The sequence below is a fragment of the Gorilla gorilla genome, chromosome 8, assembly GCF_029281585.2.
Source record: "Gorilla gorilla gorilla isolate KB3781 chromosome 8, NHGRI_mGorGor1-v2.1_pri, whole genome shotgun sequence".
NCBI classification, from domain to species: domain Eukaryota; kingdom Metazoa; phylum Chordata; class Mammalia; order Primates; family Hominidae; genus Gorilla; species Gorilla gorilla.
The window spans coordinates 115,729,904-115,742,500 of NC_073232.2; the positions used below are offsets into that span (position 1 = coordinate 115,729,904).

The following is a 12,597-nucleotide window of genomic DNA, read 5'->3' on the forward strand; positions in this document are numbered from 1 at the left end:
AGTGCTCATGGAGGGAGAGGACCCCTGACACCTGTCAGCTCTGCCGTGCTTGTGGTTCCGTCATGGTGGAGCTGCCGAGTGACCCGCTGGCCTCCCTAAGCTGGGCTTGACCATGTGTACGAAGGAAAGAAAAGGTACCAAGTTCTGCTTGTTTATTTGTTTGTTTCAGATCCCAGCATGTGCTAAACACAGTCCCAGATCCTTCCCTAAAAGTTATCTTCCTCTATCCTTACCACAATCCTGAAAATCAGGTCTTTTTTAAAAAATAATTTTTTCATTTTAAAAAAATTATAAATCTTCTCTTATTATTATTATTACTTTACAGAGACAGAGTCTTGCTATGTTGCCCAGGCTGGTCTCCAACTCCCAGGCTCGAGTGATCCTCCCTCCTTGGCCTCCCAAATGCTGGGATTACAGGCATGAGCCACTGCGCCTGGCCAAGCAGGTCTTCTAATATCCATTTTATAGACAGACACACTGAGGCTTAGAGTGGCTGGGTGACTGGCCACAAGTCCTGCAGTGCTGGTATTTGAACTCAGGTGTGCCTGACCCAAAGCTTTGCTCTCCTTCATATGTGTACTTCCTGATACCTCCGGGCCTTCTCTTCCCACTGGAAGTGCTGCTGCCCACCAACATACACCTTGTTTTTTGCTCATCCTAATCCTCCCTGACTTCAGGGCCCATACCAACTCCTACCTCCTGGAAGAGCCCTCCCAGCCCACCTTGGCCCACAAAGATCTGAGCAACTCCTCCCAAATAATTAAGAGGAGGGAAACTGGACCCCAGAAGTGGGAATAGAGGGAAGGATGGATAAAAAAGGACGGAATCATGCCAAGATCAAAATGAATCCTTAGATGCTTGGGACTTACGTCTCAGAGCTGAGGGCGGTGCTGAGAAACCTATCTGTACCTCTGTTTCCTCCTCAACAAGATGGAAGCTCGAGTGTTTGTGTTGCTGTCTCATCCCTGCCCAGGGGAGGAGGAAGGAAGTCCTTAGGTTCAGAAATCAACAAATACATTAGCCGCCCTGTGCTGGGTGCCTACTATGTGCCATGTGCTTTTACACACAGCAACCCCATGATGGCGGGCCCGGGGGGGGACCTCATCCTCATTGTATAGATGAAGAAACGAAGGCACAGGCAGTGATGCAGCTGGCCCAGGGACAGGGTTTGTGAGTGGTAGAGACACCATTTGACCCAGTTCTTTCTCACTCTGGAATCTGAGCTGCTTTCTCTTTACACTGCTCTCCTCCACCCTCATCCCACCTGGGCTAGAGCCTCGGAGCTCCTCTTAGCCTCTTAGAACTCCATCCCCAAGAGGTGGGGTCTTTGAGAAAAATGGAGAGACTTCAGCTTCTGTGTCTAACTTCTCAAGCCTTGGGGATGGTCTGATTTCCCCTGGAGACCTGGATGTGACGGGGGTATTAAGGTGGTTTTTCAAAGACCCCTCTACAGGAGGACTTTTGTGCTTGGTTTGTGCTAAATAAACACGCAGTCCACCTGGACAATTGTCACATGACCCCCATGGTGACCACACACTCTGGCCTCTTCCATGTGAACCTAGCTTCTGACATCTTGTCTCATCACCTGTCACCCCAGGTGTGTCACACCAGGTAGGCTGTGTGTCATGTCCTTATGGACCTGCCCCGGCACACCCAGTCTCACCTACGACATGCTTGCCCAAATCAGAGGGCTCCCACTTCATGAGACGCCTGATGATTCCCACTCCCCGAGCCCGGAGCATAAAGGAAGAGAGGTACTGAACAGCCACAGATGAGGGTGGACCCTGGGGCAGGGATGTCTGTTCAACCTGGGAGGAGATGGTGAACATCAGCCTGGGAAGGGCTGGGCAGAGGGGAGCCATCGGTCCCTGTACCTGCCAAGACAGTTCCGACCCCTTTAGACTAATACTGCTCATGGGCCCACTGCCCTAGGGCCATCCAGGGCAGTGTCACACCTGAAGGCATCAGATCCCCTTCCAGCTCCAAATTTCCTGCCTCCAATGGGCAGGCGAGTGCTAGGGAGTGTGGATCTGCCTAGGGGAGTACTGCCCACCACTGAAACCCTTCCTTTTTCCACCTGTTTTGGGGGTTGGAGGGGCTGTGGGCTCAGATCCCCGTTCCTGCCTCTTCAGCTGGCCACGCCTCACACTTTGCTGAAGTAGGTGGCCACCTCCTTACGCGGAGGCCGGGGCCCACCCCCAGCCCAGCCGTTGCCCATCAGCGGCGGCTCCTCCTGGCCCAGCCGCAGAGGTGGTTTGCATTTGTGCCAGCTCGTGAGCAGCCTGTTCATGGTGCCTTGATCCGTGATGCCACGCAGCTTCTCCCTTTCCTCCTCTGCACCATCGGGGGTCATGGGGGCAGCTGTGGAAGCAGGGGCCGTGGCCAGTGTCCCGTGGGTGTGACCCAGCTCCAGGTCATGGTTCATGGCCTCGAAGAACTGCTGGATGCAGACCTTGGCAAAGGCTTTGGCGTGCTCCGTGCACGTCTCGTCGAAGAGCTTGCGCTCGATGTCGATATAGTGGGACCAGTACTTGCTCTTGAGGAAGGCGGCCTGCGTGAAGCAGGGCCGCACAGAGCGCACCACGAATGCCAGCAGAGTGGTCAGCAGCACGAAGGACCAGCCCAGCGCCTGTGGGGAGATGAGAGAGTCACGGGGCACTGTCCTTGGGCCTCCGAGCCTGTTCAGACTCCCAAAGCACTCTCTATGCCAGTGCCTCTAGGGCAAAGAGCACAAATTGGGCAAGTGAGCTTGCCTCTTGGCCTCCATTTCCTCATCTGTAAAATGGGCATAGAAATTGAAATAATGGAGATAGTTGCACCTCATGGAAAGAAGATCACGTGGGTAAAGCACCCACCATGCTGGCGGGGCACCCAGGGCCCAGGAGTTAAGTGGGAGACCCTGGAGTTAGGCTGCTTGGGTTTGAATGCTGTCTCCACTATTTACTAGTTGACCAGGAGCAAAGCACTCAACTTCTCTGTGTCTCAGTTTCCACACCTATAAAGCAGCTGGTGGTAGCACCTATCTCAGAGTGTTGTTGTGAGGACTGAATGTGATAAGCTTAGTGCAGTGCCTGGTACCCAGTGCTCAGTGACTATTAACCATTACTGTTGTGCCAATAGGCCCTCACTTACTTACTGTGCCTCTTCTTTCAGGAAGCCTTCCTTGATCTCCCCAGGCCATAGTGGCCCATTTTCCTCTGAGTCCTGAACCTCTCCTTTGGCTCCTAGTATTGTCACCAGTGCCAAGTGAGCACCTCCTCTGTGTCGGTTCTGAGCTGGGCCTTCAGGGGTCATAGAGTGAATCAGGCAAGAAATCAAACTCTGCGCTGAAGAGCACCCTGCGCTTGGTTGCAGCTCTGCTCTGTCACCTCACTGCAGGGCACGGGGCAGGATGCTCCCCTGGCCCACGCTTCAGGGTTAGGCCCCAGCCGCACAGAGAAGCACTTGGGCAGATCAGGACTGGGGCTGAGGGCAAGCCCAGATGCCTATGGGGCCAGGCAGGTCGTGACAGAGCACACAGGGTGGGGAGCCACTGAGCATGTGCACAGGCTGGGGGCACCCCAGCCTGTTCCAGGAGTACACGCGGGCCTGGTGGGGCTGGATTTTCTGGATTTCCAACTTGAAAATCTGATTTTTATGTGAAAAATTCCGATTTTTATATTAATTTTATTTACTTTTTTGTTTTGAGACAGGTCTTACTCCGTTACCCAAGCCGGAGTGCAGTGGCACAATTACATTTCACTGCAGCCTTGACCTCCCAGGCTCAAGCAATCCTCTCACTTCAGCTTCCTGTGTAGCTGGGACTACAGGCGTGTGCCACCAAGCCTGGCTAATTTTTTTCTTTTCTTTTCTTTTTTTTTTTTTTTTTGGAGACAGGGTCTCACTATATTCCCTAGGCTGGTCTTGAACTCCTGGGCTCTAGCAATCTTCTTGCCTTGGCCTCCCAAAGTGCTGGGATTACAGACATGAGGCACATCGTACCCGGCCCATTCTGGTTTTTAGAAGATGCCAACAAATTCTAAAGTTGAATCTAGAATTCAGTCTCTGAAGGCCAAATGAAACGTGTATAGGCCAGGCAGCCTGTGGCCTCTGGGGCCCTCTCAGCTTATGATGTGGTGGCTTAAAGGTCAGGTGGAATGACAGCTGCCAAGGCCCTGAGGCCGGGGACGATGGGATGAGTGCCCACAGGAGAGGAGGCACAGGTTAGGGAGGAGAGGGAAGTAGAGTTCAGTCGGGATGCTTAGAGCATGACATTCACCAGGACCATCTGGGTGGTGATAGAGGCCTCCCAGGAGAGAGGCCCCTGCTAGAGTGGGAAGCCAGGGGTGTCTGGACTTGCCAGGGCAGAGTGCGCACGTTTCTCCAGTCCTTGCAGAGCAGGCTGGCCCCAGCCCCCCGCCCTGACAGCACCTGGTCTGCCAGCTGTGAGGGCAGGCTGCCTGGGTGGTCCTCCCCACATGGCACTGACTGGGTTGGAGAAGGCCCGAGAGGCTTGGATGGGTGAGCATGGAGGGGCAGAGGATGTGGGAGTAGGGCTGGGGAGGACCCTCACTCTGGCTGACCCGTCAGTGGTCTCTCCAAACTGCCTTTCCATCACATCCCAACAGGGCCTCCTCTCTCTCACCCATGCACCCCCTTCCAGGACACCCTGGTCCTCAGCTCCCACTCCCCAGCAGGGAAGCACCAGATGGGGGCATTTGCTAGGGAAATGTATCCAAATGGCCTAGCCACCCACTGGCCTCACCACTGCCGAGGCCCGGAAGAGGGAAAGCATGCAAATTCCTCCAGCTTCCAAGCTCAGAGATCAGGATGGGGATGCAGGTCCACTCTGGGGACCTCAGGACAGGGGTCAGGCCCACTCACCAGAAGCCTCTGGACAGAGGGAGCCAAAGCACGTTCTCCGGATGGCCCTGGGCTGAGGGCAGATGCATGGCTCTGCCTTCAGCCTCAGTTGGGAAGATGCCCCCCACACCTCGGAGCTCCACCTGAGCAGAGGCCCCATTTTGAGAGGCGGGGGGATAGGGCCCTCCCAGAGGGACCTTGATCTGCCAGGGAGAGCCAGCGTGAAGCCATGCGGCCCCTCACCTGGGAGATGCAGCGGAGGTAACGCACGGCCACCTCTCGGGCCAGCAGCCAGTCGCCATCGTAGATCTCAGGGCAGGGCACCCGGGCCAGCAGGCGGGCGAGCTCGGGGGCAGGAAGGCCGGGTGCCAGGCTGCCGTTGCCCAGTGCGCTCACGGGCACAGCAGTGCAGAAGGCACAGAGGAAGCATTTGCCGTCGAGTAGTGTGACAGCCACCCAGACGACAGGCGCGATGAGGGCGCGCTGGGCCATGGAGCAGAACATGTAGCGCAACACAGCGGGGTCCTTGGCCCGGCGGCCCGGTGGCCGCTTCCACTCTTCGGCCAGCATGGACACGTTGTTGTTCATGACCAGGCCAAGCAGAAAGAGCACCAGGGGTGGCGCCAGCAGGATGCCCGCGCTGTAGGCCGCGTTGTAGCCCGGCAGGCAGGGGCAGTTGAAGTCGAAGGCCGAGTACATCTGGGCACTGGCCAGGGCCATGATGCCACAGATGCCGTTCATGAAGGACTCCTGGTTGGACTGCAGGAACTGGAAGATCATCCGGAACTTGTCCATTATGCCCCCTGTGGGGCCCGGCCTCCTCTTCCCAACTCACTGCTGCCTCCAAGAGGGCCCCTGCTGCCCACCCTGCCCACTGGGTGACCACCTCATGACTCGGGCTCTCCTGGCTGGGACCAGCAGAGCTCAGAGCAGAGGCTGAGGTCACTGTCGCTTTGAGGAATCTTTAGTCAGGTGCTGGCTGAGAGGGTGCAGATTGACCAATCCTGTGGGTTCAGGCAGGGCTGTGCCCCTCCCTCCTGGGCTTCTCTCTCTCTGCAGCGGCCTCCACCTCTGGCGCTAGCACCTGCTAGAGACCAGCTTTCTGTGGGTGTGGGAGGGAGGGAGGGAGAGGCGGGAGAGAAGGCTCAGACACAGACTGGGAAGACACTGTCTCCAGCAGGGCTGGAGTTTGGAGAGTCCAGGGCTGCTGCAGGGGCCTGAGGTCCTGGACCTTGTCTTCTGGGCTCCTAGGAAGCTCATCGCCCTCATTTTGCCCTTCCCACTGGGGGTCTCCTCCATGCTGTATCAGAATCCTAGAGGGCTCCTCCATCAGTTCCCCGATCACGGCGTGGTGCTGCGGTGGTGGTGGCTGTAGTGAGGGTGCTGCTGGTGGTCGTGGGGATGCTAGCCACAGAGGGGATGGCAGTGGTGGTGCGGTGGATGGTGCTAATGTGGACGTGGTGTACAATGAAACATCCTGGATTTGCTGGCAGAGGACTTGAATTTGATAAGTTGCCTGGGCAGGGGCTGTGGCCTGTGAGTGTGCTGCAGGGGTCCTTGTGTCAGCCTGCCTGTGTCTCTGTGGGTGTGCCTGTGTGTTTGTGGGCTGTGGATGGCAAACCCTTTCCTGGCTCCACCTCCGACCTCTACTTCCCCAATCAAAAAATAAAGGGGTCTGCATGCTGACAGCAAGGGGGTGAAAAAATTAAATGGGTGGGGTGATGGGGTTTCATGCCTGGAGTTTGGGCCTCCAGAGCCCCTGCAGAAACCTGGCCAGCCCTCCTCCACAGACACATCAAAGAGGAGGAGCTGAGCATGCTCGCTCTGATGCCCAGGGCTCTCCCTGACCTCCCAAGGGCAGGTCAGATCCAGCTCCAGCCGGGGGGCTCCTGTCTGGGGAAAGGGGTGGGGTCTGGGGCTGAGACAGAGCCTGGCCAGGACATCCCCATGGGGCCCACAGATCTGTGCCTCCCCATGTGTGTGCCCACATGTGAGCTCACTGTGCCTTTGGGCCTCTGCATCTGTGTATCCGTGTGTGTGTGTGACCACGTTAGTGGTCTTTGTGTCTGAGGGTCTCTGTATCACTGACCAGAACTAGCATTGACCCAGGCTTGCCCTGGGTGGAGCCCCATGGCAGGCACTTACATGCATTGCCTGTGTAACCTTCTTACAATCCTATGGGACAGGTACTGCCATCCCCATTTTACAGAGATGGGGACTGAGGCTTGGAGAGGTTAAGTTATCAGCTGAGAGTTACCCAGCTTGTAGGTGGAGGAGTGGGACTGGAACCCAGGCTAGCCCTCTCGTGGGGCTGGGAGTTGGGGGTGGAGGAGGGGTCAGGAAATGTTTTTTGGCCTTTCTCTTCTGGGCGAATCAGGCTCCTGTTCTGCTGGTCTGGGTGGAGATGCTGGAGTGTCACCAATAGGATACAGTGGGGAAGGATGTTGCTCCTCTTGCTGTCAGGCTGGGCTTGGGGCAAATGGAGCCCCCAGGCTGGTAGCCTCTGGAAGACCCTTGCAGAGGCTCCCCAGGGAACACTATAGGTGGATGGCAGGATGAGGGAGGTCCAGTGATGGAGGCGACCTACCCTGCACGTCTCCTGTAGTGTTTGCGTGCATGGCCAACAGCAGGTGTGAGCTGATGCCAGAGCTGGGGTGGGCTTGGGGTGGTCCAGGAAACCAGGAGGAGTGGTTTCAGGGGGCCACCTGGAATTCTGTCTTGTATATTGCACACAGCTCCCTGTTTGTAGATAATGTGCCTTTCTGGTAGTGCCCATACTGCCTGCTCTAACCACATATACACATTCTGCAAATTCTAAGCGCAGTGTTATTTTAAAATACTTGAGGCTGGGCACAGTGGCTTAAACCTGCAATCCCAGCACTTTTGGGAGGCCAAGGTGGGAGGATCACTTGAACCCAGGAGTTTGAGGCTGTGGTGAGCCATGATCACAATACTGCATTCCAGTCTGGATGACAGAGCAAGACCTTGTCTCTAAATAAATAATAATAATAATAATAATAGTTTGATTAGATTCTCAATCAATCATTATCATAAGAATTTTGTTTGCAGGGTGGGCACTGTGGCTCACAGCTGTAATCCCAACACTTTCGGAGGCCAAGGAGGGAGGATTGCTTGAGCCCAGGAGTTTAAGACCAGCCTGGGCAACATAGAGAGACCCAGTCTCTATGCCCAAAAAAAAAATGTGTTACAGTTGTCAGTGAGAGTGAAGAGTGAGGGTTAATTGTTTTTTTTGAGACAGGGTCTCACTCTGTCACCCAGCCTGCTGTGCAGTGGCATGATCTCAGCTCACTATAACCTCTACCTCCCAGACTCAAGCCATCCTCCCACTTCAGGCTCCTGAGCAGCTGGGACTATAGGTGTGCATCACCATGCCTGGCTAATTTTTGTATTTTTTCCTTGTCTCAAAAAAAAAATTATCACCTACTTGGGGTAAGTCTTTTTGTGGGTGGTGTTTATCCAACATTTGAAGAAATCATCATTAAAGAGCCTTCATGAGGGCGGGTGCGGTGGCTCACACCCGTGATCCCAGCACTTTGGGAGGCTGAGGTGGGCAGAGCCCAAGGTCAGGAGATCAAGAAACCCCGTCTATACTAAAAATACAAAAACTTAGCCGGGTGTGGTGGCGCACGCTTGTAGTCCTAGCTACTCGGGAGTCTGAGGCAGGGGTATCGCTTGAACCCAGGAGGCAGAGGTTGCAGTGAGCCGAGATCGCGCCATTGCACTCCAGCCTGGGTGACAGAGTGAGACTCCTATATCTCAAAAAAAAAAAAAAAAAAAAAAAAGACCTGATGAGCTGGGAGTGGTGTGGCTCATGCCTGAAATCCTAGCACATTGGGACACCGAGATGGGCGGATCACTTGAGATCAGGAGTTCCAGACCAGCCTGGCCAACATGGTGAAACCTCGTCTCTACTAAAAATACAAAAATGGCTAGGTGTGGTGGCTCACACCTATAATCCCAACACTTTGGGAGGCCGAAGCGGGAGGATCACCTGAGGTCAGGAGTTCGAGACCAGCCTGGCCAACATGGTGAAACCCCATCTCTACTAAAAATATAAAAATTAGCTGGGTGTGGTGGCGGGCACCTGTAATCCCAGCTACTCGGGAGGCTGAGGCAGGAGAATCACTTGAACCCAGGAGATGGAGGTTGCAGTGAGCCAAGATCATGCCACTGCACTCCAGTGTGGGTGACAGAGCGAGACTCTGTCTCAGAAATATAAATAAATAAATAAATAAAATAAAGAGCCTCGAATAGGAATTGCCTGTGGTCATTTCACGCAAAAAAAACACCTCATATTAAAAAGTGCTCACAAAAGCAAGCTCATTTCTCATTTTGAGAAGTTTAGGAGGTTTCATTTGGATATTTGGATGTTTTACACAAGTCTTTCCTAATACTTCATATTTCATTTTTTCCTATCATAATTATATAAGATAAAGAAATAGTAATCTTTTTGTTTTTTTCACCAGGCATCCCATGGATGTCTCCTAGTTCCCTCACTGTGGCCCAGTGTTGTATATCAACGCCATCATGGATACACCTCCTGTGGGAGGTGATTAGGCCATGAGGGTGGAGCCCTCGTGAATGGGATTGGTGCCCTTATAGAAGGGACCCTGGACCCTGGACCTCCACTCCGCAAGGATACAGTGAGAAGGCAGAACCCAGCCTCAGGTACACTCACCTCAGACTTTCAGCCTCCTGAACTGTGAGAAATAAATGTTTGTTGTCTGTGGTATGTTTTGTTACTGTGGCCCAAGCTGTTGGACACAGGGACACCCCTGGGCTCCCAGGCACCACCCTTCCCTCACGCTGCTGCTCTCCTGGAACACGGTCGTGCCTCACTGCCCATCCAAAGCCACATCCCGGCCCCACCTGCTCACTCCTTGTTTCTTCCACTCGATGGTCAAATTTTTCTCTTACCAAGAAGCTGGCCAGGTGCAGTGGCTCACACCTGTAATCCCAGCACTTTGGGAGGCTGAAACAGGCAGATCATTTGAGGTCAGGAGTTCAAGACCAGCCTGACCAACATGGTGAAACCCCGTCTCTACTAAAAATACAAAAAAAAAAAAAAAAATTAGCCAGGCATGGTGGTGTGTACCTGTAATTCCAGCTACTTGGGAGGCTGAGGCAGGAGAATCGCTTGAACCCAGGAAGCAGAGGTTGCAGTGAGCTGAGATCATGCCACTGCCTGGGCGACAGAGCAAGACTCCCTCTCAAAAAAAAAAAAAAAAAAAAAAAAAAGCCATGTCGCAGAGCTAAGAGCAACCCAGCCAGTGATCTGGGTTCAAGTCTCGGTCCGGCCATGCACTAGCCAGGGACCTTGGGCAAGTCATCTAACCTCTGGGTGCTGCAGCGTTCTCATCCGTGAAATGGGGAGAATGATAGCGCCTGCCTCCCAGGTGGTTGTGAAGATTCAATCATCTGTGCAGGTCAAGAGTTTCTCGGTGCGCCAGGCACACAAGGAGTGGTCGTGAACCATCTTTACAACACTGTAATAATAATAGTGATCATCTCTGCACCTGAGCTTCAGTAGTGCATTTTCAAAATCTGTATTAGTTTTCTATTAACTGCTGTAACAAATGTCCACAAATACAGTGGCTTAAAACAACATGAATTTTTTTTCTTGTAGTTCTGAGGTCAGGAGCCTGTAATGGATCTTGGCTGACTAACATCAAGTGGCTGGCAGACTGTTCCTTCTGGACGCTCTAGAAGAGAATCCATTTCCTCATATTCTCTACTGTGTAGAGGACACCCACATTCCCTGGCTTGTGACATCGCATTCCTCCAACCTCTGCTTCCCTCATCACAGCTCCTTCTCTGACTCTCACCCTCCTCCTACCTCTCTCTCTCTCTCTCTTTTTTTTTTTTTTTGAGATGGAGTCACTCTGTCGCCCAGGCTGGAGTGCAGTGGTGTGATCTCAGCTCACTGCAACCTCCGACTCCTGGGATCAAGTGATTCTCCTGCCTCAGCCTCCCTAGTAGCTGGGACTACAGGCGTGCATCACCATGCCTGGCTAATTTTGTATTTTTAGTAGAGACGGGGTTTCACCATGTTGGCCAGGCTTGTCTCGAACCCCTGACCTCAGGTGATCCTCCCCTCTCAGCCTCACAAAGGGCTGGGATTACAGGAGTGAGCCACCGTGCCGGGCCCTACCTCTCTCTTATAAGGACATGCAGGACCCACCTGGCTAATCCAGGATCGTTTCCTCATCTCAAAATCCATAATTTAATCACATCTGCAAAGCCCTTTTTGCCATGGAAGGTAACATATTCACAGGTTCTGGACATTAGGAGGTGGACTCTTGGGGGCCCATGGTTCTGTTTAACTTCAGTAGGGGTCTTCGGTGGTGCATTTATCAGTGCTTAGTCTTCTCCATCTCTTCCCTGTAACTCCCAGGTCGCGACTAAATAAATAAAAAGCAGAATGTCACACACAGTTTGGAGCATGGTGGCAAACTCAGCCATGGTCACCACTGTGGGACGTACACTCGCCTCCTGCTTCCTGGCCTTGGGGCTGTTGTCCAAGCACCCAGAGGGCACAGCTGGTGAGTGCCCTCTGGTTTGGAGGAGTTAGGGGTGTCATGAAAAGCAGCATGCAAAGGAGGCTCCTGGGGACAGTGGGTGCCATACTTTTAGGAAAATGCCCAATTTGCGTAGGAGAGTGTGAGTGTGGGGTGCATCCAGAGATTGGGGCAGTGGAGGAGGCAGGAGCCAACAGCAAATGTGGCTGCCAAGGCATCTCAGGTGCTGGTAGGCTGGGTTATCAGAGGTATGAAGTCTCTACCTGAGAAAGATAAAATGCTACGTTCTCCTTCATCAGCCAAACCCTATGGGGGTGTATGCTGTGGCAAAATGGTAGCACTCACCAAGTCATTCACATGTTCCCTTATAATTCTCAGCCTCTGTGCCAGGGAGGCTGGGGCCTTGTGCCTGAGTTCTGGTGCAGAATCTACCCTCATCCTTTACCATCTTCCCATTCTTCCCTGAGGGTGGCCCTGGACACCAGGTGTAACAGACCTCTGTGCCCCGCCCACTCCCCTCAGACCTCACCACTACCTTCTTTCTTTTTTTTTTTCTTTTTGATATGGAGTCTCGCTCTGTCGCTAAGGCTGGAGTGTAGTGGTGTGATCTCAGCTCGCTGCAACCTCAGCTTCCTGGGTTCAAGTGATTCTCTTGTCTCAGCCTTTCAAGTATCTGGGACAACAGGTGCCCGCCACCATGCCTGGCTAATTTTTGTATTTTTAGTAGAGATGGGGTTTCACCATGTTGGCCAGGTTGGTCTCAAACTCTTGACCTCAAGGGATCCAACCGCCTCGGCCTCCCAAAGTGCTGGAATTACAGTCTTGAGCCATCACACCCAGCCTTTCATCACTATCTTCTAAAGGCTGCTCACTAAAAACAGCCCAGACTGTCTGCCTGAGGGCTTTTTTTTTCTGGCACTGGGTTTACATTTGGCCCAAGGAAACCTGGAGGTGCCCAGCTAGTGCCCTAGCCAGTGACAGCCAGAGATTGGTGAAGACATGCCACCTCCTCGTTCCTGGGGAGCAGTTACTCGTGTTGTGCTCTCCCCGAGCTCCCCAGTTGGATCATGCTCTGGTTGCCCACGGTAGTAACTGGCTGGCGGCTCTACCCTTGGTTGGCTTTCTTCCCTCTCCAGTATCACTTCTGTTCCTTGCAGGGTTCCCTGGAAGCAACATTCTTATAAACTATGTGCACTCATTTCCTTTTCTCAGGACC

At 53.5% G+C, this 12,597-nt stretch overlaps 1 protein-coding gene across 1 annotated transcript; it reads right to left on the minus strand.

Annotated features, from left to right (window-relative positions):
* Window positions 1-137: 137 nt before the first annotated feature.
* CALHM1 (calcium homeostasis modulator 1) lies at window positions 138-5,789 on the minus strand. Its single transcript, XM_004050043.4, has 2 exons — window positions 5,086-5,789; window positions 138-2,629 (listed from the first exon to the last, which is right to left on the minus strand). The coding sequence occupies exons 1-2, from the start codon at window positions 5,635-5,637 to the stop codon at window positions 2,144-2,146; spliced, it is 1,038 nt and encodes a 345-aa protein (XP_004050091.2). The 5' UTR covers window positions 5,638-5,789; the 3' UTR covers window positions 138-2,143.
* Window positions 5,790-12,597: the final 6,808 nt, after the last annotated feature.